The 25072-nt window shown below is 58.9% G+C and overlaps 1 protein-coding gene across 8 annotated transcripts; it reads right to left on the reverse strand.

Annotated features, from left to right (window-relative positions):
* Nucleotides 1-16: 16 nt before the first annotated feature.
* Nucleotides 17-24958, reverse strand: CIB2 (calcium and integrin binding family member 2). Of its 8 annotated transcripts, none has more exons than XM_057303617.1 (7): nt 24866-24958; nt 22176-22249; nt 11561-11595; nt 4453-4591; nt 2881-3028; nt 815-1010; nt 17-661 (listed from the first exon to the last, which is right to left on the reverse strand). In XM_057303617.1, exons 4-7 carry the CDS (start codon nt 4546-4548, stop codon nt 640-642), a joined length of 462 nt encoding a protein of 153 aa, XP_057159600.1. In that variant the 5' UTR covers nt 4549-4591; nt 11561-11595; nt 22176-22249; nt 24866-24958; the 3' UTR covers nt 17-639. The 8 variants fall into 8 exon arrangements, with proteins under 8 accessions (XP_057159600.1, XP_044244402.1, XP_026366412.1 ...); XM_044388467.3 differs by lacking the exons at nt 22176-22249; nt 24866-24958 and adding exons at nt 11746-11819; nt 15852-16122; XM_026510627.4 differs by lacking the exon at nt 11561-11595.
* Nucleotides 24959-25072: the final 114 nt, after the last annotated feature.

The raw sequence follows: 25072 nt of genomic DNA on the forward strand, positions 1-25072 counted from the left end.
ATGTCGGCAGACAGAGCACAGGGACATCAAAGTGCTTTACTGCTGGGAATTCACAAATGTGTGGACAGCACGCACCAGTGAGAATTCCACATCTTGGGGGGTCAGGGGGTGGGTTGCCCAGACCTCAGAGCCAGGGATAGGGACAGAGCCCTTGGCCCACTGTCCACACAGCTTCACATTGGGGGGGTTGGGGGAGGAGGGGACCAGGCGGGGCTGGGGGGCAGCCCAGCTGTGGGTTTTGGAGAAAGACTGCATAGCTTGTGAAACCTTGTCCTCTTTCCATTTTCACTTCACCCTGGGTGACCGGGACACCTGCCCAGCCCTTGGGACACGTCCGAATCCCCTGCCCCATGAGGTCTCTGCCTTCCCCTCCCAGTGGGGCCATTTCTGACGGGGAGAGGACCGGGGTCTGGGGGCTCGGGGGCACAGACGGAGGGCCTGTGGCGGGGCCTGGGAAGGGCCCTGCTCCCCACACCCGCCTTCCCTGGTTAAGGATTTTTTGCTGAAAGGGCCAAGGAAATGTTGGTGGGTCTAACCCCAGAGGCCGCAGCCTCTTTTCTGGGCAGCTTGGAGGTCACGCTTGTGTAGACAGCAGAGCCAGACGTCGGCTTCGGGGCCCCTGCGCCCTTGGCACTGTCCTCAGATCCGGATGTGGAAGGTGCTGGAAAGAGAGGAAGGGCCCCTCAGCAGAAAGCCCACTGGCCCTGGCCCAGGGCACACCCCTCAGGAGGATGCAGAGGACACAGCTGACATCCTCTGGGGAGGGCAGGCGGGGGGCCCGGCCGTCCCTGGGGACCCTAGCCCCAGGCCACACCTGAGGAAGTCAGGGGCCTTGGCAATCATGTCCTCAAAGTCCGCGAAGCCCAGCTTGCCATCGCCGTCCAGGTCAGCCTCCTCGATGACCTTGTCACACACAAGCACCACCTCGTCCTCGTCCAGCTCCGACTTGGTGAGCCGTGCCAGCGTGCGCTCCAGGTCCTCCTTACAGATGAAGTTGTCCGTGTTGAAGTCTGCAGGCGGTGGCAGGAGGTGCTCAGGCTGGCGCTCCCCTGACGTCCCACCCCCGGTGCCCAGGCCCAGGGGGAACAGCACCTCGGACGAGCCAACATTCACCCCACAGGAGCCCGTGATGGCCGTACGTACAAACCTGGTCCGAGACCCTTCCAGGTCTGAGTCTGAGGCTTGGGACACTGGGCCCTCCTGGCCACACCCCACCATGGGCCCTGTGCTCTCTGGAGCAGAGGAAACCGAGGCCCAGGAAGGCCAAGCCACGGAACTAAGGTCAGAGGGCTGCTCGGAGGGGGAGCCAGGACGCTGACCGGGCCTGTTTGCCACGAAACCCACCCCCCGCCCACAGCCACGTTCTCTCCACTGCACCACGCGGCCTCCTGCAGGCCCCCTGCCAGGTGCGTGGTGGCCAGGAGACGTGGAAGCCCCCGGAGAGAGGCCCAGGCTGGTCTCCGTGCACACAGCGGGCCGCGTGATTTGATTCCACTTGGCAGAAGGCACTCCCGCTGCCCAAAGCACAGCCACACGGCTCTCGGCAGTGACCGACACCCTGCCCCCCGCTTCCAGCTCCGCTCCCAGATCGTCCCCCCACTCGTCTGTCCAGCAAATTCCCATTCGTCCTCCAAGTTTCAGATCGAACACCCCCCGAGCCCCCACAGCTCGCTGCACCCTGACATGAACAGCACGATGAAGAGCGTGGCGGCCAGAGGGAGCGGCAGGCGCTCCGCCTCACGGCACCGCCTACATGAGCCGATCGGCCCGTCCGGGCTCCTACACGGATGAAGAAACACAGTCCTGCAGAGGGCACGTGACTGGAGGCACACCCCCGGTCAGGGCTGGACCCCGGGGTCCAGCCCCTTGGCAGGCACCTGCACGGCCCACCGCCACACTGGGCCGTGGAAGCCCCCAGGACAGGCATGGGTGGGATTTGCCTGCGCTCCCGCAAGGGTGTCCCGCAGGCTCTGCGGAGACGTGCTGGCTGACTGGCCAGCTGGATGCCGGCGCCCCTTTCATGTGAAGGAGCCGAGGCCCAGGAAGGCGGCTACTCTTGCCGCAAGTCAGGCCGCGACTCTCCCCAGCACCAAAGCCCGTGTTTTCCTTTCCCGCTCTGTCCCACAGCCGGGGCAGCAGGGAGCCGCGATGGCCCCGTACCAGTCCCTGCCTGCCCCCCCATGCCCCTCGCTGGAAGACGACAGCCTGCCCCTCGCACGATGCCCCGCACGTGACGTCAGGGGTCCAAGACTGGAGGGTGACGGGTGCAGCGGGGAAGCTATGGGCGTGAACTGGAGGCACAGCTCGTGCAGCGTGGACTCCCTGCTTCCGTCCTTCTGATGCACACATACAACGGGGTGAGACCAGGCCCCTGAAAGCGGCACAGCGGCTACAAAATGAAAAACTGCGAGAGGGCCCGGAGCCACAGGCTGGTCAAGTAGGTCTGTCATGGCCCCTCTGCCAGCACGGGCCCAGTTCCTCCCTGGAACTTGGTGTCCCCACGGGAGGGCAGGCCAGCTGCATGAAGTTCTCTCCTCTGATGGCTGGCGTGACCGTGGCCCTGGGAGCCCCGCTGCCTGGCCGAGGCGCCCTCTCCAGCCCCTGGCCCCTGGCTCACACGTCCAGAATGCAGAACTGCCCTGTCCCACCCGAAGCCTGCAGCGGCCCCGAAGCCCCGGTCCGAGCTCCTTGGCCGGCTCCTCCCAGCCTGACCTGTGACCTCCTTGGGCTCACACCGCCTGTCTCACATCCTCAGGAAGCCTGGCACCTCCTTGCTGCTCCGTCCCTCAGGCATACCCACCCCCACTGTGGTGTCCACGGACCCCTCAGGACCCCGCATCCCTGAAAACCGCCCCCCGCAGTCGCCCTCCAGGCCCGTACCGTAGATCTTGAAGGCATAGTTTGCCTTGAGCTCCCGGGGAGCCGATTCGCACAGCACGGAGAACATGTCCACAAAGTCGTTGAAGGTGAGGTTCCCCTCGCCGTCCTCAGAAAAAGCCTCCACGATCCTCTCCTTGAAGGGGTTCTCCTGCAGCAGACAGCCACAGCGGTCCCGTGGGTGCAGGGTGACCGAGAGCACTCGAGAGAGACCGCTACGACCCATGCGGCCTCGGACGGGTGAGCTAACCCCTGTGAGCCCCCACGGCCCCTTCTGCAAAGTGCGAATGAAAACTGGGCCCGGTCAGCTGCTGTGTGAGGAGCTGAATAAAGTGTGATGGGAGGGAGGGGTGGGGCGATGCGAGGCCAGGCGCCGGGGTTCCTCGGGTTTTGTGGCTCAGACGAGCACAGAGCTGACAGGGCCAGGCCAGGGTCGTGGGAGGCAGAAGTGGGGCCCCCAAGGCTCGGAGAAAGGGGCTGGGACAAGCGGCAAGACTGGGAAGGCCTGTCAGAGGCCAGGCCATCATCACCCCAGTCGGGGCTCCTGCTCCGGGAGCCACACCCTCGACTCCATCCTCTGATCCCAGGGCTCACTCTTCCTGGAGTCCCCACTCCAACTGGGCTCGGCCACCCCCACTCGATGCCGGGACACGAAGGCTCAGAGACCACATGCGTGGTGACTGCCAAATTGCCCCACACCCCCGCAGTGACCTCCGGACCAGGGCTCAGGCCCCTCTCTAGGCTGGTGGACACCGGCCAGGGCCAAGCCTGCGCCTCACTGTCCCTCGGACAGAGGTCACAACCGGGACACGGCCAGAAAGGACGCCACGTGGTGCCCTGACCCCGAGTCACACATCCCGGGCCTGGAGGGGGCTCCTGGTCAAGTCCCATGCACGATGCAGTTGTGCCCCAAACACCAGTCTCCCTACCACTGGCGTGCACTGGATGCCTTACGGGCAAGGAACTCACGAACAAAACTTTCCTGTCGACATACCCGTGGTCTGAGGCCCAGCAGCATCCGCTGGAAAACAGAATCTCGGCCCCCACCACCCAGACCCACTGGCCCCAAGCGGCATTCTGACAAGACTGGCAGGTCCGAAAAGGGAAGGTGTGCATGACCAGGGGTAAGAGGAGAAAGACAGACGAGGCAGAGACAGAAGAATCGTCTAAAAAGGCAGACGAGGGGCGCCCGGGCGGCTCAGTGGATTGAGTGTGGGACTCTTGGACTTGGCCTGGGTCACGATCTCAGGGTCATGAGATCGAGCCGCATGTTGGGCTCTGTGCTCAGCATCTGCTCGTCCCTCTCCCTCTGCTCGTCCCTCTCAAGTAAATAAACACAATCTTGGAAAAAAAAAAAAAGCAGACAAGTTCGGCCACGCAGAGCCAACTGGCCATTTCACGAAGGGGCAAGAGATGAGCGCAGCCCCTTATGCAGCCCCCACACACGAGTTCAGAGAGCGCAGCGGAGCGAACAGGCCCAGAGAGGTTCAGTGAGCCTCTCAGGGACACACAGCCGTGGACGGTGGAGCCGGCCTCAACCCAGGTCAGGGGTGTGCTGCCTGCGCCCCAGCCCACCTGCCCGGCAGCAGTGGCCTCTCGTACCCGGAGCTCCGGCATCTGGGTGATGAGGCTCATCGGCACGTGGACGACGGGGCTCTTCCTGTAGTCCATCGGGACGAGGTTGGGGGCCAGCTCGTAGAACCGTGCGTGCAGCCTGGAAGGAAGGCAGAGGGGAAGGGCTGGGGGGGTGCACCCCCGGAGCCCCCAGCGGCCGATGCTGTCCCCCTGCACCCCAGCCTCATGCACAGCACACCCCCCCGTGGCCCTGGCTCTGCCCAGAGGGTGTGGGACCTGTGAGGGAGGCCGGTTCCGCCCAGACCCCCGTGCTGATAACCAGGTCGTGTCCTGGCTCTGTACCCCACCCACCGGGCCGGCCCCCACCCCCAGGGGTCTGCAACCAGGCCTTTCTGTGTTCCCTTCGGGGCTCCCATAAGGGCCTTCTAGGTGCCAGGCATGTCCCCTCATTTAATTCTGCCCATGGCTGTGCAGACGGACACACTGTGGCCCCACTCACAGCTCAGCAAACCGAGGCCTGAGGAGGTTCAGAGCCTTTGTCCAGGACCACACAACTGTCGGGGTCCGTGGCTGGAACGAAGGCCTGGACGTCCAGAGCAGGAGTTCTTCACCACCGCGCCCCAGTCCTAAAGCTGCCAAAGCCCGGGCTGTCTGCGGCCCTGTCCCCAAGCCAGGCTCCGAGGGAGGTGTCTCTGGAAGAGCTGCCAGCCGCCCCCACACTCACATCCACAGGAAGCCCTGCGAACAGGCCCCCGGGCCCTGGGCCAGATCCCCAGCTCCCTCCCACCTCCCCACCTCTCTGGGCAGCCCAGCGCTCAGGTGGAGGCCCCTTCCCGGCTATTCGGGCCTTTTCTGCCCTGTGCTCCTTTGTCCACACCCCTAACATCCCAGACAATAGCCCCCGACTCCCAGCCCCAGACAATTTCCACTTATGGGGGAGGGGGTCAGGGGCTGAGGCAGGTACCCTGCCCAAGGTGAGGCCCAGGATGGTTGGGGATGGCATCAAAGTGGCTCCAGAGCTCCTGACCCCGCCTGCCCTGCTCCCCCAAAGCCAGGTCTTCTTGCAAGTGGCTGACCCTGGGGCAGGCCCATCAGCACAGCCCCCAGCCCTCTGCTGCACAGCGTGGAAGTCCATGCCTGGCTCACACAGGGGAGAGCAGCCCCATCTAGTGAGGGCTCGCTCTGTGCCCCGCTGTGGGTCAGTCCCCCATGTGGACGACTCAGTGTCACCCCCAAACCACCCCGAGATGCAGGTGTCACCCTCTCCACTGGTTCAGGGGAGGAAATCGAGGCTCTGAGGAGTAAGTGCCTGCCCTAGCATACCAGCTAGTGAGTGATGGGGCAGGGACCCCAACCCAAGGCCCTCCAGATTCCAACCATTTGGCTCCTCCCAGCCCATCGGCACCTGGCTGACAGCGCGTGTGGGGCACACACAGAGCCTGCTCTGTGGCCACAAATTCCCGTAAACATCCTGAAATCAGAAGGAAGCCCCGTGGCTTAGAGACAGAGCTGGAGGGGAAACAGCCCGAAGCCTGTCTCCTGGGTGGGAGCGGGTGAGCAGACAGCGGGGTGACAGGACCGAGCCGGACTCCCCACCAGGGGGCATTCAAGGCCTTTCTTTGCTCTTGGTTTCCCCATTACTATCCCCAAGCATGGAACTGGGGCTTCCGAACCACGATTTATGCAACTGGTCTCCTGTACTTGACGGGTGTGTTTAACTTCCGTTACTTACCCGCCCCTCCCACCCTTGACCCTTGCTGGGGTCAAGGACATGCTGGGGTGTGATGCTGGGTGCTCCTGGGCATCACCTGACCCCTCCCAGGTCGCGTGGGGTGGCTGCAGCCTGAGCTGGACGTTAGGTGGCGGCTGGAGCCCACACCTCACTCGCTGGTGGGCTGACCCATGGGCGAGTCAACTTCCCTATCAGAAAATCAGGATCATCCTACTGTCCTCACGTGTGGGGGTCAAAGAGGATGGCATTAGGAAAGCCGCCTGGCCCTCAGCTGCCTGCCTGTCAGGGGCACCCCGCCAGGGAGAGGAGCGCAGGGCTGGCAGTTTGGCGTGTCTCCTGGGGTGGGAAGGCCAACTTCTGCCCTGACTGTACGACGAAGGGACATGACAATTTTTTTTTTCTTTTTAGGAAAACTCAAAGAGAATTTGGAACTCTGAATCACCGTGAGAGAAACTCCAAATAAGGAAGTGCATCCGTGCTACCCCACTCCCAGGGCACGGCCCCGCTGAGTTCACAGAGGTTACGTAGGAGCGGGACTGGCCCCTGTACTGTGGGGACTCCCCGTTTATTTCAGAAAGTTAGCAAGAACCCTGCCAGCTAAACCCAACAGGCAGCATCCAAAAGGGACCGACGGCACGCACACACACAGAGCACACATCTTGTAAAACACTGGAACATCAAGTCCAACGGGACTGGAAGATGGATGCATTCGGACCACGTGGGATTTCTGCCGGGAACACAAGGATGTTCGAAAATCTGTGACTACAAATCATTATCAACAGATAAAAAAAATTTTTTTATTAACTTGTAGCTGAACTTATGAGTGGATGGTTGTGGAAACACAGGCAAACCCGCAAATATGGACGCCGTATTGACACCGATGGCACCCGCAAGGTGGGGGCGGACAGGAGCGAGAAGAGGGGGCTGGCTGCCACTCCCGACTTCACCCACTGCCAAACGGCTTGAATATCAGAGAACTTATTAATACAAATAAGTATTTTTAAAGTATTAGTTTTTATCAGCAATAAAGCTTAAAATCCTTAGTAAAACAGAAACCAAAGGCTACCCTACCTCACATCGATGCCCAGCACGACACTTAAGCAGTGACCTTCCAGAGACCCCAGAAACACGGGATGCCCGGGGTCACCATCACCACGTGGCACCCGCCTGGGAGCACTGCTCACCGTGATCAGGGAGGGAAACAGGCAGTGATGGAAATATTGGGGAGGAGGAGACAAATAATTTGCCAAACCCAAAAATAATCAGTTTAAAAACCATTCGAATGAGAAAGGGCTCAGCAACCCCTCTGCACAAAATAGTTTTCTACGTACCAGCACCAGCCACTCAAAAATCAGATAAAAACCCGATTAGCAATAGAAAAAAAAAAAACCCCAAAACCCACCAAGGCCCCCCAGAACAACAAGGTATAAAATAAACTCCAAGTGTGTAAAAAGATAGGAAACACTTTGGTGCTGGGGTAACGGCCTCCATTTTCCTGACTGGAACCCCGCAATGGCGACAAGCATGTCTTCATTTTTCTGCACAACGAACACAACCGTAACCGTGATGTGTAACAGGTCACCGGAGAACTTGCCGCCCTGACCGGGAGTCAGAACACAGGCAGGAGAGTGGGGACAGCCCTGAAGCGAGGGCCTCTGGGGGGGTGTCTGCGCCTCGGGTGTGAAAACAGTTGGAAGGAGCAGCGGGCCAGCTCGGGGCGCAGACGAGGCGCTCGTGTCCGGGAGGAGGGCCCGTGACAGCACCAGAAATCACTGGGGGCAACGGGCTCTTCTGAAGCCATAGACTGGGTGGTGGTCCACATTTGGGCCTCGCTCACACGTAACAATAATTAAATTAAAATAGTGATCCAAACCGTCGTTGCCAAAACGTACAAATTAGAACAGCGCGCGTGAAGGACCTGGCTCCGCCCACAGCAACAGTGCGGGAGCAGCTCCTCCAGGAAGCGGCCCTCCCACGGGGGCTGCGTTACTTACCGCGCGTGTGGCCTGCCTGGGACGGTCCGTGCGTGACCGGGACAGAAGACAACGATACAAGAGCCAGAGTGATGGAGCGGCTGGCGGGGTGGACGCGGGCCGGGGGGATCAGCAGTAAAAGTCAAAAGCCTTCAAATGTCTATACCTTTGATCCAGAAACCTGCTGGAATGTACCCCGAAGAAACCACCCCAGAGCTGTGGCTACGGTCGTGGCGCGAACTCTTAACGGCGGCGAGAACACCTGCGTGTCGGACTAAATGAACTAAGGACGTGGCCAGAGCATTTCTTTTCTCACCTATTTTTTACAGTTTGCCTAAAGAAGAGCAATTTTAAGCAAATTATGAAACAACACGATACGATTTTTGATAAAGGCACCCAAAGGGACAAAACGAGGTTCTATACATAGAAAGGCTCATAGTTACTATCTCCGAGGGGCAGGACTACAGCTCACGTGCTGTCTTCTCTTGGCTGGCTTTGCTTTCGAACTTTTCTGTCGTCATCATGTATCACAGGACATAAAACAGACCAGACAGAGTCCACAACAGGTGGACAAACCAGAGCACAACAGAGTAATGCATAGGCGAGCACTCCGGGGCGCCCCGCACCAGGCTCGCTGGGGGCCGGGGGGGCAGAGCCCATCCTTGTGCCTGTAGGAAGAGGGCTGAGTGGGGGGCTGCCCACTGAGGCTCCGTGTGGGGGTGGAAGAGCCATGCCCTGGGTCCACCTGGGGCAGGGGCGGCGGTGGTCATCTACGACCCCAGGCTGTAGAGAACTGCTGCTCAGGTTTCCGCCCTGTCATGTGCTCAGTACTCGGGGTGCTGCTCAGCAGGTGCGGTGGGCCCGGGGGCAGCAGCACTGGCAGGCCCTTGGGAGGAAGGCCCTGGGTCTGGGGCCGGGCTCTACTGCTGACCCGCTGAGCTGCTCCTTGCCCCTTGTCCCTTGCCCTCTCGGGGCTCTGGGCCACAGGTGCCCTGCCTGGCCCTGAGATGTGACCAGTGGAGAGGGCTGCCCCGGCAGGGGTGGTCAGGCCCTGTACGTCCTGCTGGCCCTTGCTGGGGCCCAGAGAGAAGCGGCCAAAACTGGAATGGAGCTATCACGTTATTCCAGAGACAGTAATCCCACACGCTGCCTGCTCTCGCCACCCTTCCTGCGGGCACGCGGGTGGGCCACAAAACCGCGGGCGGCCCTGTGCTGTGCTGACCACCACTGTCGCCCTGGCCCTCCCAGCCACAGGGGCCGGTGGGGAAGACCGCTCCAGGGAGCACTGCCGTCTCCACAGTGCTCCCCCGCATACCCCTGGGCTCCTGCGCCCAGGGGGCTATACGCCACCTTCCTCCTGACAAGACCACTTTGCAGAAGCAGCAGCGCGTCTGGCCCCTTGGGTCCCGTGAGTGTTAACACTGTGGCAGAGCCTGAGTGGACCAGAGCAAGCAGCAGGGATCAGGAGGGGCCATCCAGCTGCCTGGGGGGGGGGCACTTTCCCCGTTTGGACCCCAGGCCTGCTCTGGGCTCTGGGCGGAGCTACAGAGGCTGGGTGCTGAAGGGTTCAGAGTTGGACAGGCCAGGGCTGTGGCGGGGAGGTCTCCCCATCTGCCATGGAACAAGGGACAGCCCCAAAGACCTACCATGTGTAGTCTAATCCCTGGCCTGGCCTTTGCGCCACCCTTCCCCCACGGGCAGCCTTGCTAATCTCAGGAAGACCACTGGAGGTGGGGGTGGGGTGAAGCAGGCCCATGTCCTTGGCCCTGCTGCTCCGAGCCCAGAACGTTCTCTCAGGGCCAACTCGACGGGTCCTCACCCGCGCGATCCTCCAGCACTCACTGGCAGCTAACATGTGCTGTGCCCAATGACAGCTCGGGGCCCCCGGGTCCTGGCCGACCTCAGCTCCTCAGGGAGCCGAGCACCTGAGCCATGGGCCCCCAGAGCCCCCAGGATGCTGTAAGAGCAGTGGCGTGAGCATGGGGGTGGCAGGGGCGGGGGGCGCTCACGAAGCAGATGACCGTGGGGGTGGGTGTGAAGGGTGTGCAGGAATGCGGTGGGCAGAGAAGGCGGACAAGCGGCTGCCAGGCGCTGGGGACAAGCTCTTGCTGCCAGAGCAGAAATGGCCACGGGCCTTGGAAGCCAAGCGGCCTGGGTGTGGCCGCCGTGGAGGTGGGGGCTCCCTGCATAGAGAACAGATGTGGCTTGGCTTCCATGAAGGGCCGTGCCATGAGCTCTGAAAGGGGAGACATGCCACAGCGAAGACACCGGCAAGGGCTGCTGTCGCAGTTCTGAGTGCCATCCTGTCCAAATGGGGACCCCATCCCATCCATCACTCAAGCCACAGACCAAATCCCATGTTCCAAACACCACGCCCCAGTGTTCCTGCCTGTCAGCCACGCACGAGGAAGGTATCATGGTTCCCACTTTACAGGAGAGACGGAGGCTTGGCGAGGTTCACAGCTGGTCCAAGCCCACCGAGCCAGCAAGCGGGAGTAGCCCCAGTCTGCTGAGGCCACAGCCTGGGGCCTGTGCCCCCCACCCTGCCTCTCTAACGTGATGGACGTGGGTGTCCCCGTCTACCCAGTGGACAGGCTGGAAGAACAGCCTGGGCACAAGGGAAAGGATGCTTCCTGTCTGAGCAGAGTGGTCAGGACGTGACAAAGCTCAGCTCGCTTGGGAAGCTGTTCCAGGGCCCACCCCAGCTTGCCCACCGACCTCCGAGGAAAGCAGTCCATTACCTTGCCGGCTTTTAATGCCCCCTGGTAGCTGGGGCCAGGTTTCCTGGCTCACTCTGTGGTCCCGGGGCCTAAGATGCCAACCCCCCTTCGTTTCTTCCATCAAAACCCAAAGAAAGGGCTTGTCCTGGAAAGGGAAGAGCCCCCGGTGGGCAGCTCAGGGGTGGTGTGGGCACACAGGCCATGGCCTTGACTTCTGGACCTCCCAGGAGCAGGAGGACATCAGAGCCAGAGCCAGAGGGCCGTCAGGAACCGCTGGTCTACCAGACAGGGAGCCCCTAGTCCGACAGCTCCCAGGACACGGTGACAGAGCAAGGGGCCTGCAGTCAGAGGCCAGGTCTTGGGCGCCTGGCTCTGTGACTCTGGCCAACTGCTAAGCCCCATGTGCAAAGTGGGGATAAAAGGATTCTCCTGTTACAAGGTCACAGTGAGTATTAAATGAAAGTGTGTCTGAAACCACCCACCATAGCGCCTGGCACGCAGGACGGAGAGGCTCGATTTCTGGCAGAGGGATGTGGGCGCAGGCGGGGGTGGGTTCTCAAGCTCACGGCGGCCGGCGCTCACGGATGCTCTTCCTCAGTTCCAGCTAGCACAGCCAGCCCACGCAAGGGCCCCAGCCCCTGCCCCCATCCCAGCTCCGAAGGGTGAACAGAAGCCACACTTACTTGAGGATGTCCTTCTTATTGAAGAAGGTGCAGTCCTGCAAAGGGAAAACACACACACAGTCCCTTGCAAGTCCCAGGCTCCTTTTTCCCTGGGGACCTCACAGACGCGGCCTGGGGCAGAAGGCTCACTGCTGCCCCTCCCGCCCTGCCCCCGCCAAGAGCAGCTGCCTCTCGAAGCTTCTGACCTGGCCCAGGGCACTTTGTGCGTGGTGCTGGGGAGTGTGTTCGCGGGCAGGCGGAGAGGTCAGAGACAGATGCCCTGCGGGACAGCAAGGAGAGGGGCTGGGAGACAAGTCAGGAGTAAGGGCCGCAGGGCGTCAGCTGCAGGGCTGTGCCATCCACACTGAGTGCCCTGTGGCGCTGCGTGCTGTGCATGCGGTGGCTGAGGGCAGCAGCCCGTGCAGACGAGAGTCCCAGGACCACGGGCGGGGAAACGCCAGCACATACCTGGGATCTGAAGCCGCAGGAGTAGATGAGGTCACATAGGGAGGCTAGTGGTGTGGGGCAGTATGGGGGAGGAGGCCTGCGGGCAGGCAGGGACTGGTGGCATCTGGACAAAGCAGGGGCGGAGGCTGCTAGGGACCCTCAGGCAGGTGTTTCTCAGGGTGGGGGCAGCACGCAGGTCCAAGGTCACCGGGTAAAACACTCATCTCACATGCCCTGCCTTTGTCTGGAGGGCGGCCTGGTGGTGTGGCTGCCATGCCAGGCCACGGGGAAGTATGAAAGTTGAAGGATCCCAGCAGTGAAAGGCTTTTGTGCTCATCCCCGCTGTCTGGCCTCTCTGCCTTTGCCCGCTGTGCCGCAGGAGGGCAGGCAGCCCCTTAGGCTCTGTAGGGCCCGGAGCCTTGTGGGGCAGTGTGCTGAGCAGAGCTGCCCTGACGAGGGGCCCACGGCTGCTGCCCTGGACAGGACCTGAAGCCACGGGGCACCAGAGCAGCTGTACCCCACGCTGAGGAGGGTCCCACTGGGCGCCTGTGGGAGAACTGAGGCGGGGCAGCTGGTGGGAACCTCCAGGCACCACAGAGTCGGTCTGTCCTTCTGAGCCACATGCTGCTACCCAGGAGATGGACGAAGAGCGCTCACGCTGCCTTGCCCTTGTGGGAACCTTGGGGCTTCTCCTGGAGGGCTAGGCTTTGCTGTAGGCCATAGCTCCCCTCCCTACCAAGCATGGACAGAGAACGCCCTGCCCTGCAGGCCTAATACTCAGACCTGTGGCTACTGTGTGGACTGATTTCCTCAAGTCCCCAGAAACCTAGAGAAGGCCCCAAAGGCCGCCCAGGTGAGTGTTCCAGGTACAGACCTCCCTCGGCCCCAGGGCAGGCTCTACGGCCTAAGGGTGCCCAGTGAGAAGGGCCAGGGCTCTCCCAACCAGCCTGGTGGGGGTGCCAGCATCACCATGAACCGGGAGAGGCCCTGGCTTCTGCTCTCTGTCCCCGTGGCCTACCCTCTTTTGCTCTCCTCTCTTCTCTGCCCTGGGTTGAAAAGTAAGGATCTGGGTCTTGATCAAGGGACCTACAAGCAAAGATGTGAAGTTTCTCACATGACCCTAGCTCCTTATCAAAACCACTTCCATCTGTCCATGTCAATGGTCCTCAAGATGTGGCTCCTGGACAGGCAACACCCAGTTCCCAGGCTTCACTCCAGACCTACTGACTCACAAACTCTGGGGGTGGGGGCCGGGAAGCTGCATCTTAAGATCCTCTCCTGCAGTGATGCTGACACTTCCGAAGTGAGTGAGGGCCTCAGCTCTAGACCAGATTCACCCGGGGAGGTGTTTAAACCTCCTGTGCCCTCCACCAGCCCCAGCCCCAGCAGCCCCAGCAGCCCCAGCCGCCCCAGCAGCCCCACGGGCCAGATCCATTAAAGCAGAATCCCTGAGCCTGGAGCCAGGCGTCAGAGTTCTCAAAGGTACTCTGATGACTGCAACGTCCAGCCCAGGCTGAGAACCACACCTCGACCAGGCCTGGTCTGTGGGGGCTCTGATTATCCAGTTTTGGTCAGTCCTCATCACTAGCCCGGGGGGGGGGGGCAGGCATTATCTCCCCATTCTGTAGATGGGAACACTGAGGTTTAGTGAAGTTGATAGCTTGCTCTTAGCTGCACGTACAACCCAGAAGGGCTGACCGCAGCGTGGGCCTCTGGGCTTCTTGACCACGGTCCACTGGTCTTATCTGCCTGGAGCTCCCCGCAGGAAGACAGCTCACGGGGGATGAACACGGCAGGAACCTTAAAAGCTTCTCAGGGTTCTGAGGAGACTGGTGGTGTTGGCAAAGGAAAAGGTTTCACAGTCACATTCAAATTCTTGTCCTGCTTTGGAGCCTTAGGTGGGTAGAGGAGAGGAGTCCCCAGGTGAGTTACAGGACTTGCTCGTAGCAGAAAACAAACGTGGGCTGCCTGAGCGCAGAGCAGAGAACAGGGCCAGGGCATCAACGGTGGGTTCTGGGCAAGGCAGGGAGCCCTGCTTTGGAGACCTCGGGATCTGGGGGGATAGCTCCAGCGATCGGGAAGACAGAGTCTGCAGAGAAACCTGAACTTGGGAATCACTAGCACCTGCGGAGGTGGAGGGGGAGGGGGAGGTGGCTGTAACTGGGGCCCTGGCTGGCTGGCCAGGAGAGGGAGGGGGACTGGGGCTCTCAGGTTTCCTGCGGACGGGGAGGGGGTGTAGCTGGCTGTAACTGGGGCCCTGGCTGGCCAGGAGAGGGAGGGGGACTGGGGCTTTCAGGCTTCCTGAGGATGGGGAGGGGGTGTAGGTGGCTGTAACTGGGGTCCTGGCTGGCAAGGGGCTGGCTGGACAGCAGAGGGAGGGCGACTGGGGCTCTCAGGTCTCTTCAGCTCTTTCTCCCAGCCTGCCTGGCTCTCGAGGGAGGGTCAAAACCCAGCCCTGGGCCTGGCCCCGAAGTGTAACCCAATGCCGGGCTGGTCTGAGTGGAAACCCAGGCTCCCACCCCCACGGGGCCCCCTTCACTTCTGAGCATAGTCCCCTGCCCCGGGAATGCCTCTTCTGGGCCTGCACAAGTGCTGCACTATCTCTGAACCTTGCAAAGCAAAACCCTTCTTCCCTTGTGGTGTTCCCTGGCCCACTAGGGCCCTCCTCTAGAGCTCGCTGCAGTGTGCACTGCCCCACACTGCCGGCGGATCAGAAGCCTGGCCAGCCTCCAAGACCAAGAGCTCACACAGGCCCTGCCCCCAAACAAACACTGAGAGCCTTGGGTTTGAGCCCTCACTGGCGCCTCAGCCTTTGTTTACTCTTCCGTGCAATGGGGCTGAAAACCACCACACTATCACGGCGCCCGTCCCACTGCCTGGGACCACAGCAGATGTCCCGTGACTGTGGCTCCCTGCGCCTTCTCAGAGCCTCATGCGGTGCTGACAACTATTACTGACAGTCAGGGTTTCGGAAAAGGGGCCTTTATTGTACCTCTGCCCACATCAGAAGACTCCCACGTCCAGGCCGGTACCAAAATCACTACTGGTGAAGGCGGCAGGCAGCCTCACCTCTCCCACAGCACACTCCACAGGGACCACAGAACAATTGGGGGATGAGGCATGGCCTTGGGCCTTGAAGGAGGAAGAACGCGGGCACAGGGAGGGAGGAAAGAGCCTGGCGTGTCATGGTTGCTGTGGATAGTCGGGGTGGCTCCAGTGGACAGGGCAAGGAAGGGGCCTGGGAGGCTGGCCAGGGTCCCCACGGGTCAGGGCTGGGGCTTCATCCTGCACCCGCGTCCTGCACCCACCCGCAGGAGGGCTTTGGACTTCTGGTCTGGACAGTTTCATGGCTCTGGAGGGAGGAGGTCCTAGAAGGGTCTTAGGGGATGGCTGCTGAAGGGCCCAGGGACTGGGAGATGTGGACTCCTATCTGGCCTGCCTCCTTGAGGGAGAGACCCCTACGGGTAAACAAAACACCCCCAACTTAGAACTGCATTTGGGGGCGGATGCACCTCACTCCCGACCCAGACAGGACAGGACCCCACTCTCCTGGGCTGCTTCCTGGGATAGGGAGGGGACCTTCCCTCTAGCTGGCGTTTAATGACCCGCCAACTCCGTGCCAAGGCGGGCGCTGGGGCAGGTGGCTGGGGAGGGGGTCGCGTCCAGCCTGGGGCCCAGAGCAAGGAGGCCGAAGGCGGGCGAGGCCGCCGGCGAGAACTCCCCACTGGAAAGCGCTCTCAACGCAAGGGTGGGGAAACTGAGGCTCGAAGTCACGGCCCAAGGTCACGCTTCCAGCTGAAGGCGGGGGCAGGGTCTGCAGCCCGCACGCTGCGCGGAAAGCAGGGGAGGGCGGGCGCCGGCTCACCTGGTAGTTGTCCAGCTGCTCCTCCGTGAAGATGGTCTGCTTGTTACCCATGGCGGCCGCCGCGCCGTCGCCCGGGCGCCGGAGCCCGAGCTCGCGGCCACCCGGACCCGCCCCGCAGCCCCACAGCCCCGCGGCCCCCGGAGGCGGGAGCGCGACCGCGAACCGGGCGGGGAGAGGCCGGGCGACCCCGCCCCGAGGTGCGGCGAGCCCACCCCGTCAGGGGCCGCCAACTTCCCGCCGCCGAGGTGCTGGCCGCCCTCTTCCCGCCTCCGGCCGGGCGGAGCCGAGACTTCCGGCGGGGCGGGGCCTGGACCGCTAGAGGGGCGGAGCCAGGACCACCAGCGGGGCGGGGCCGGAACTTCCGGCCGGGCGGGGCCTGGGCCATCAGCTGGGCGGAGTCAGGACCACCAACGGGGCGGAGCCAGGACCACCGGCGGTTCGAGCTGGGACTACCAGCGGGGCGGGGCCGGGACGCCCAGCGGGCCGGGGCCTGGACCACTAGAGGGGCGGGGCCGGGACTTCCGGGCAGGAGGAGCCAGGACCACAAGCAGGGCGGGGCCAGGACCTCCACACGGGCGAGGCCAGGACTTCCGTCTGGGCGTGGTCGGAGCCGAGAGTCCCCCGGCTGGGCGGGACCAAGGCTAATGGTAGGCGGGGCCAGACTTCTGGCCAAGGAAGACCGGGGCAGGGTTAGCGAGCATTTGGCCTTCACCGGGGCTGGGGGCGTCCGCGAGGCGAACCCTGGACTGCGGTACCGGCATCCAGGTCTGGCAGCGCGACCTGGGGCCGGCCCTCCAGGGCACAAGAGGGGTCAGTGAGCTGGAGGCCCTCCTGGCCTCTGGCCACTGCCTGGGTAGGGCATCTCGGGCCCTCGGGGTCTCTTAGAGAGGCGGGCAGGATTCGCTAGCCTTTCTTTACATCCTTAGGTACAGACGTGGGACTGGAGAGGGCTTACAGTACTTACTGTGTCGAGAGAAGTGGGACAAAGGCCAGGAAGTTTTCTTGGACTTTTAAGCAAATGCTGAAGACTGCAGCAAATAGAGCCACCAGCAAGTCCTTTCAGGGGTCCAGCCCATACATGTGTTATAGCTAACCCCAGGACAGCTGATTCTACTGGTATCATCTGCATTGTACAGGTGAGGAAACAGGCTGAGAGCCGTTCAGTAGCTCGCCCCGGGTCCCACAGCTGGGAAGTAGCAGACCCTGGGCTGGACTCGGGTGCTAACTCAGCCCGCTGTTCCGCACCTGGACTTCCATGAGCTCAGGATGTTATGCTTTAAAATAGGTGGTTTGTTTCTTTAACCACTTGGGAGGCTCCACTCCCAGGGTTTCTGATCTAGTAGGTCTAGGGTGGTCCAGAATGTGGGGGGGTCTAACCAGGTCCGAGGTGATGCTGGTGCTATAGGCCCCGGACCACACTGAGAATCACTGCTGGAGGTTAGGGGTTCCGATGGGAGCAGGGGTCCCTCCCTCTTTGACAGATAATCCCTGGTGTTTTTACATTTTCCTGTTTGGGGTTTCCCAACATCTTGCCACCTTCAGGTGAGAACAGAAGCCATCACAAGCCACCCTGCTCAAATCCCAAGAGTCATCAGAGGCATAATCCATTGCTATGAGAAAGGCGGGAAGCAATTCAGAAGCCCAGGGGATTGCTGACCAGCCTTCACGTGTACTGGACACGTGTGATGGGGGCCTCCTCCGCAGGAAAGGCGGCAGGATATGTGAGCACAAATTCAGAGAATGTGGAATTTTAGAGCAGAGAGCCTGCGTGAGATTCTCTCCCTTGTTAGAGCTGGGGAGACGGAAGCCCTCGCAGACCAGTCACAGGTTTTCCTTCTTGCTCTTGCATTGCACATTGCCCAGGAGCAGGCCAGAATTCTGTGCTCAGATTTGGCTCCTCCCATGTGTTCCAGGTAGAGAAGCCAGCACCTCTACCAAGAGGACTGTGTTTTCAGTTCTGGGATTCTGTCTTCCTGGGAGATAACTAGAAGCAACCCACCTGAACATCCCCTTAAAACCTTTGTGATCACGATCGCCATTGCCCTAGAGGAGGCCCTCCCTGCTGAACCATTACAACAGTGCGGTGAGGAGGGGCAGGTTACATCCCACGTTACAGTTGAGAAATGCTGGGCTCAGAGAGGCAGAGTGACCTGCCCAGTGCCACCCAGCTAGGAAGGGGCAGCAGGAAGCTCTCACCTCATTCTCTGATTCCAAACCATGTGCTTCCCCTCCTCCCAAATGTGTGTTTGTTTGAAGGGAGGGTGGACAGAGGGAGAAATAACAAACATCGATTACCTACTCTGTGCCCAGGATTGTGCTGGACGCTTTACATTTACCAAATATGATTCCATGAACGCCTCTTAAGTCTGTAGAGTCGGCATTATTACCCATCTCATGGGTGAAGAAATAGTCTCTCTGCTGGTATTGGGTAGGTTTAAGTCTTGATCACACTAAGATGGGGACACGTGGTTACCGCTCTTTAAAGGGGGCCAACTCCTAGTCGACTGCAGTCTTGTAAATGATACAGCACGAGAAGGGAGTGCTGAGAGGTCGCTGAGGATCCCATGGTGGTGCCCGGCACTTTGTAAGCACTCATTAAACATTAGCTTTTTCATTTACGACTCACTCCATAAAGTTTATTTTAAAATTTGGAAGGAAAATAGGAGGGATAGATGCTACGGAAAGCCCAAGGAGTGAACTTGATAGGAGGTAAACCGAGTGAATACAGTAAAACATTAATCTCTCTCCTTTCCCCTGTCCTTCCTCCTTGACTAGCTCTTCTTCTTTGTGATGAAATGTCCTTGACTGCACGTAGTTCTCTGAAACTTGGAGTCTGAGGGGATCTTTATGGTGGAGATGGAGTGTCCTGGGCCTGAGGCCTGGGCAGGACATCTTCTGAAGTAAAGATGCTCCCTGCAGACCTGTCCTTCGTCCTTTGCTGTCCCATCTCTAGTAACTTCTATCAGCTTCAGGGCCCCTCCTGGAATGTCCTACCTCATCTGACTCTTCTCTTAGGGGCAATCCAAACGTCATTCCTCCCTTATCTCTGCTAAGCACTGGTATCTTGGCCTTTCCCGGAACAGCTGCTGTTTATATTCTGTGAGCAGTTACTGGGTCCACCTCAATCTCATACACACATCCCCTGCAACCGCCCATCAAATCTCCATCCCTAGCACTGGACAGTCTGTCTTCTCATTTTCCTGTATCTCCAGCATTTTACACACAGATCTTAATATTTGTGGATGAAGGAATACAGAGTCTGGGGCTAGCTCTTTTGAAGGGGGCAGGTATTATTTCCTCTCAAATGCTAGGGCTCAGGAGGGTTGGCACCACGTCCCATTTGGCTCTATCCCCAGGGTCTCGGACAAGGTCTTAGTAAACACTGAATCAACATTCTTTAAAAGAATACATTTGCTGGACTTGTTCACACGTTGAATCAAGTCACTGCTGCTGGAGGCTCAAGTGACCAAGCCGTTTAGTACAGAGCAAACAGGTGAGCCCACTTTCTCCCTGAATGGCCCCTGTGGGCCTGTTCTGGACCCTCCCCCAGGAGCCATTCTGGATGTGGGAAGTTCCCGGGTGGCCTAGAACGGGACCAAGCCGATGGTGACCGTCCTATTGTTGAGGGAGGCGGGTTAGCCTCCCCTGCAAACGGTCCCATCCATCCTTTCAGGTGCCTTTAAAACCCTCGGAGGCATGACACCCTCCTTCCCTGACCCCAGACTCACCGGTCAGCGCACGCTGCTCTAGCCGGAGTCCCACTGCCTCTAGCACTGTATCCCCATCACTTCGGTCCAAGCCCCCTCACCTCTCCTGGGTCACTGTGCCATGTCTGTCATGAAATGACCAAGGCGGGTCATTCACCCCTGGGTTCGTTCCGCTGCAGATCTGAGTCCTCTCCGGCGGTGAGTGGTAGACATGCAAACAGACTGGACTGGGGGCCACGGACCGTCACTTATTAGCAAAGAGGCAGTCACAGAACCTGCTCTGTGAGCACACAGAGGGCTGAGGACCTGTCCTTTTAGGTGCTGCCACATTCTTCCTTGTTCAAAGATTTAGTCCAAAGCAGAAGCAACAGTATTTGAGGAACAAGACGCAGACAGCCTTCCGTTTGGGATCAGATGACGGCGTCCTCACTCAGCAGCTTGGACCCGAGGCCAGGTGGACATCTAAGACCTAGGACCCATCGAGTCTCGTGCTCTGTCCGTACACGGGCAGAGGCCCCTGGGCAGCACCTCCCGTGTGGGAACCCCACCGTGTGAGCATCCGTGTGCTCATGAGCCAGTCCTCCGCTGCTGGGACGCTCTCATGCCGTGGAGGCATCTGAGGAAGACCTGTGGAGTGTGGGCTTCTGGGCAAGTCCCCGCTGCCTCGGGCAGCCCTTCTGCAACCACAGTCCCCGGGACCTGTTCAGAGGGTCTGTGAGGTCCGCAGTATTATTATCTCCGTCATAGAAAACGTAATTCACTGTTTTCACGCTCATCTTCTCACAAATGAGAGTGGAGCTCTCCAGAGCTTACATGTACAGTAGGACAACAGGTGGAATGAAGCAGCGGACAGGACAGTCCAGTCTTCCAGCAAACTAAGCCACGCTTTAAAGACATCTGCAAACATGTGGAATAATGCCACTCTTCTCACTAAATGTTAATTGTCTTTGAAAATATTCTTTTTCAAAAAAATACCTGAACTAAGCTAACATATACTGGGGTTACCGTTTAATTATTTAAAACACATTTTAATACAGCGGTAGGGGTCATTTGCAATTTTAACTTATGATAAATATTAATAATCTGTATAAACAAAGTTTGGGGCCTCAAATTTTAAGAGTGAGAAATAGTCTTGAGACCAAAACGTCTGAACACCATCGCTCTATGGTTCAGCAAGCTTTCTCTGTTAGGGCCACATGGGAGAGCTTGGGCTCTGCAGGACCCCCAGCCACACGGTCTGTGCTCCATCTCCTCGCCTCTGCTCTCATGCTGCCATACCAGGCACATGGGCCTAGCTGTGTTCCAGCTAGATGTTACCTACCAGCACTGCAATCTGAATTTTATATAACTGAAGTCCCTCAAAGCGTTATCTTTTGATTTTTATGAGCCATTTAAAAGTGTAAGTGTAAAAATAATTCTTAGCTTTCCAAAAGGAGGCACTGGGCCAAAGCTTGTCCATGGGCTGTAGTTTTCTGTAGTTATGGGTTTCTGTAGTTTCTGTAGTGATGGGTTCAAACCCATACCACACATATACATTACATTATTTAAACTGAAATGTTTAAAGACACTATAACAGCTTTGCCCCTGGTTCCCGGCATGGGGCCCCTGAAACCCTTGTAACTTCCTGGGTGACAGGAGTGTCCTTTGTTCTAATGAGGTGACCCCAGGTGGGCTCCGGTCATGAGGTGACCTCCAGGGGGTCTGGTCATGAGAAAGACCCAGCAGCCACGATCAGAAGTTTGGAATTTTCGGCCCCCCTCCGCATCCTCTTGAGAAGGGAGAGAGGCTGGAAATGGAGCGAATCATTGATCATGCTGACGTGGGGAAGCCCGCATCAAAATCCCACATGTATGAGGTCTGGGAAGCTTCTGGGTCAGTGAACACAACCACGTGCCAGGAGGGTGACGCACCCCAAGTGCATGGGGACAGAAGCTCCTGCCTGTGCTCGGGACCCTCCCAGAGCGGGCTCTGTACCTCTTCCTGTGGCTGTTCACCTGCACTCTTTGTCTTGTCCTCTAATAAACTGGTACGAGCCAGCGCTTCCCTGAGCTCTGCGAGCTGCTCTGGCAAATTCACTGAACCCAAGGAGGGGATTGTGGGCACGTCAGATTTATGGCTGACTGCCAGAAGCACAGGTGACTACTTGGCCTGCCACTAGTGCTGTCTCGGGGAAAGTATGGCAGGACTGAGCCCTTGGCGGGTGGGAGGGACGCTGTCTCTGGGAAGATGGTGTCAGAACGGAGCTGAGTTGCAGGACACCCACTGGGTGCTGCAGACAGTTGCTTGTTGTGGGGAAAACCCCCACATCTGAGACATGGGGGGTGGGGAACAAGACCAGACTACTTCGGGCCTATGCACCATGGCCAGAGCGCTGGCTTTTACTCTGAGACACAGTTGTCGCTGGCGGTTCTGAACAGAGGAGGGTGTATTTGTCTTACACTTCAACAGGATCCCTAAGGCAGGAGATGGACTGGAAGGGGCAAGGGTGGAGGCAGGGAGGCCCGTCTGCAGGCTCCTGCGCTGGTTCTGCCCAGAGGGGACTCTAGACCAGGGAGGGAGCAATGCAGGTGGGAAGTATCTAATTATAGATGTACTTGGAAAAACAGACTCTTCTTACCTGAGCAACAGGGAGACTGGAGGTGGATTTCACCAAGCGGGGAGACTGAGTCAGGACGCAGGTTTCCTGCTAGTCTTGGTTCACACATAGAAAAAAGTGATAGAGCAGAGAAGATATGTTAAATTCGGATATTTATTTTTCTGAACATCAAACTATCAATAATTACAAAGGTATCAAAACGTTTTCATAATGATCATTTTTGAGGGCTGTGTGGTGTCCCGCTCAATTCCTTTACTGTAATTACATGACCACTTCTTGTTAATCATCTAGACTGCTTTTCTTTCAATTAATGAAATTATAGACAATCCTATAATGAGTATCTTTGTGCTGATGGATTTGTCTTTGTGGGTTTCCTCAAGGGATTTTCAGGAATGGATTTACGTATGAGGTGAAAGAACACAGCAGCTCTTGAGACACGCTGCTACACTGTTTTCCAGAAAGGGTGTGGCGACAGCCAGAACTCAAGAGTGCAGCCATCGATTACACAGGACAGGGCATTAGCGTGTTATTCATACTTCCTAATAAAAGGGGTAAAAAAGTTTCTTTTACAATTTTTGCAAACACTTGATTATGGCTAAGGGAGGGCATTATAATTTTTTAAGCAGGCTCCATGCCCAGCGTGGAGCCCAACGCAGGCCTGAGCTCATGACCCTGAGATCAAGACCTGAACTGAAATCAAGAGCTAGATGCTGAACCGACTGAGCCGCCCAGGGGCCCCTACACTGGACATTTTAAAAGTTTCTTTGTGTTTCTTTGGCTATGAACTGATTGTTCAAGTTCCTTGCCCATTTATTTACTAAAGTTCTAATATTTAGGAAAATAAATTAGGGAAACCCTATTGAAATAAATTTGTGCTCCTTTTATAAAACGTAAAAAGAAGCATTTGGTATGTGAATAAATGTATTTTGCTGATTTATTAAAGATTGCTGTCTCGATTAAAAACATTGTCTAGAGTGAAGCACACTTGGATTGGGTAGTGCTGTAGTCACAGACAAGGGCACACCTTCCAGACCCTTCTGAGTGGCAAACAGACGCTGCTATCGCTGGATGCTACAAAGTGCCAGGACAGGACACAGGGACTTGTCCAGAGGAGAGTGACCTGCATGTTGGAGGAGCTCCAGGATGTCTGAAGGGTTCTGAAGCCTGTGGCCTGGTCCAGGGAATGGCTCCCAGCCGGGGCTGAGGCACCTTTCTGTCTCCCCGATGTCCCTCCTGCTGCTCAGGAGGCAGGAAACACCTTTTGTGGGAGTCGGACTGGGAAACCTCCGAGGTCCGTTTCAGTCCTGAGCACCGGAGCTTCTGAGAATTTGACGCTTTCCTGCCTCCAAGTCTTTGCTGGTACCGGTCCCTTCTCCTGGCCTCATCTCAGGCTGACATCTTAGGTGTTCAAGGACCACTTTAAATTCCATCTTCACAGTGGACTCTTCCCCACCCTGTTCAAAACCCTCCAAGCACCTGTCACTGTCTCAGTGTCTGGTTTCTCCGCCTCTAGACTTGGAGGGTAGGGCTGGCGCATACTCATTTCTTGTCCTCACAGTGCACCCGATAGGACTCCTCTTGGGAACCCTTGTTGAACAGATGACCCCTCAGTAATTATGTTTCCCAGTATAATGCAGCACCACTGCATTCCACTGTACCTCAGTTTCCTCATGGGATTGTTGCAGAGATTCAACAGAGATTGGAGAAGGTCACTTAGTCTTTGTTTTATAGTCACTGGGGAGAAAACATGCTGGTTTCTGTTCCAGAAGCAAAGACAGCTGGAGGAAGATCTTCTCAAAGATACACAGCAGGAAAGAATGTGGTAAGGTTCCCCAGGGGAGGTGGGAATCAATTGCGAGGGAGCTCCGAGTAGGGAGAGGGGACAGGGGGGCAAGTCTTGGGGCTTTCCCCAAGGAACCAACACCCCAGCTGTCTTAACAGGTGGCTAGAATTTCGGCAGGTGGGAAGGGGATGAAAGGGCAGTCAGGCAGAGGGAATGGCACGCGTGGGGCGAGTCAAACATGGGAAGCATTTGGGGGCTGGCCAGCAGTCCTACTTGGCTGGCACCCCAGGACTGTGGGGCTGGAAGGAGAGGCAGGAATATGGCTGAAAACAGACACTGGGGAGGGGTGACCGCGAGGGAGAGCAGGACGTTCGGGAGCCAGGGTGGTCCTGTGAGAGGGGAGGAGGGCTGGCGGGGGCAGGGCAGGGCGCGCGTGGAGGGGACGGAGGAAGAGGGTCTGTGGACCCTTAAGAGCGGAACGGCCAGGCCCGACGACAGCCAGGGCCAGGGAGAGGCTGGCGAGGTCCCCCGCCCCGCCAAGGCCGCAGGCGTAGCTGCGGTTGGATGTTTTATCTCACGAAGGCCTTGGGCGTCATTTCTCACCTAACCATCACCGGGCAGGGCCGGCAGAGGAAGCCCAGTGTAAGGCGCGCGGCCCTTCAGTCCCCCGGGACGAGGTCCCTCCGGCCACCACCCCCCAACGGGACGAAGCCCCCCGGCCACTCCCCCCCAACGGGACGAGCCCCCCCCCCCAGTGCGTCCCCGCACCGCCTGCAGGCTCGCCCGCGCGGCCGTGACGCCCGACGCCGGGGGCCGCGCCGGACCGGACCCAGCGTTCACTACGGACCGCCGGACTTCGGGGGCCACACGTCAGTGACGTTGTCACACACCAACAAGCATCTGTGACGTTAGCGAGCCGTCTCCGTACCTGCACGAGGCTGCAAACTGAGCGGAGCAGCCGTGTCCCTTCTGCCCCCGCTCTGCCTCAGCCCGGAGGAGGGGGCGGGGCCTTCGCGGCGGCTTCCGGGTCGCGCCTCCGCGCGTCACCTCGAGGAGAGCCAGGCGATTGGCCAGCGGAGACGGCGGCCGTCCAGGGCTGAACCCGGGGGGGGGGCGGGGGGCGGTGGGGCTCCGG

The sequence above is a fragment of the Ursus arctos genome, unplaced genomic scaffold (assembly GCF_023065955.2).
Source record: "Ursus arctos isolate Adak ecotype North America unplaced genomic scaffold, UrsArc2.0 scaffold_28, whole genome shotgun sequence".
NCBI lineage: Eukaryota > Metazoa > Chordata > Mammalia > Carnivora > Ursidae > Ursus > Ursus arctos.

Coding starts and splice junctions, on each gene's coding strand:
- CIB2 (XM_026510624.4), bottom strand. CDS start 15,902: ATGGGTAACAAGCAGACCATCTTCACGGAGGAGCAGCTGGACAACTAC. Junction 3,029..4,452: donor AGGCCACTGCTGCCGGGCAG/GTGGGCTGGGGC, acceptor TGTCTGCTGCAG/GAGAACCCCTTCAAGGAGAG. Junction 662..814: donor AAGGCCCCTGACTTCCTCAG/GTGTGGCCTGGG, acceptor CTCTCTTTCCAG/CACCTTCCACATCCGGATCT.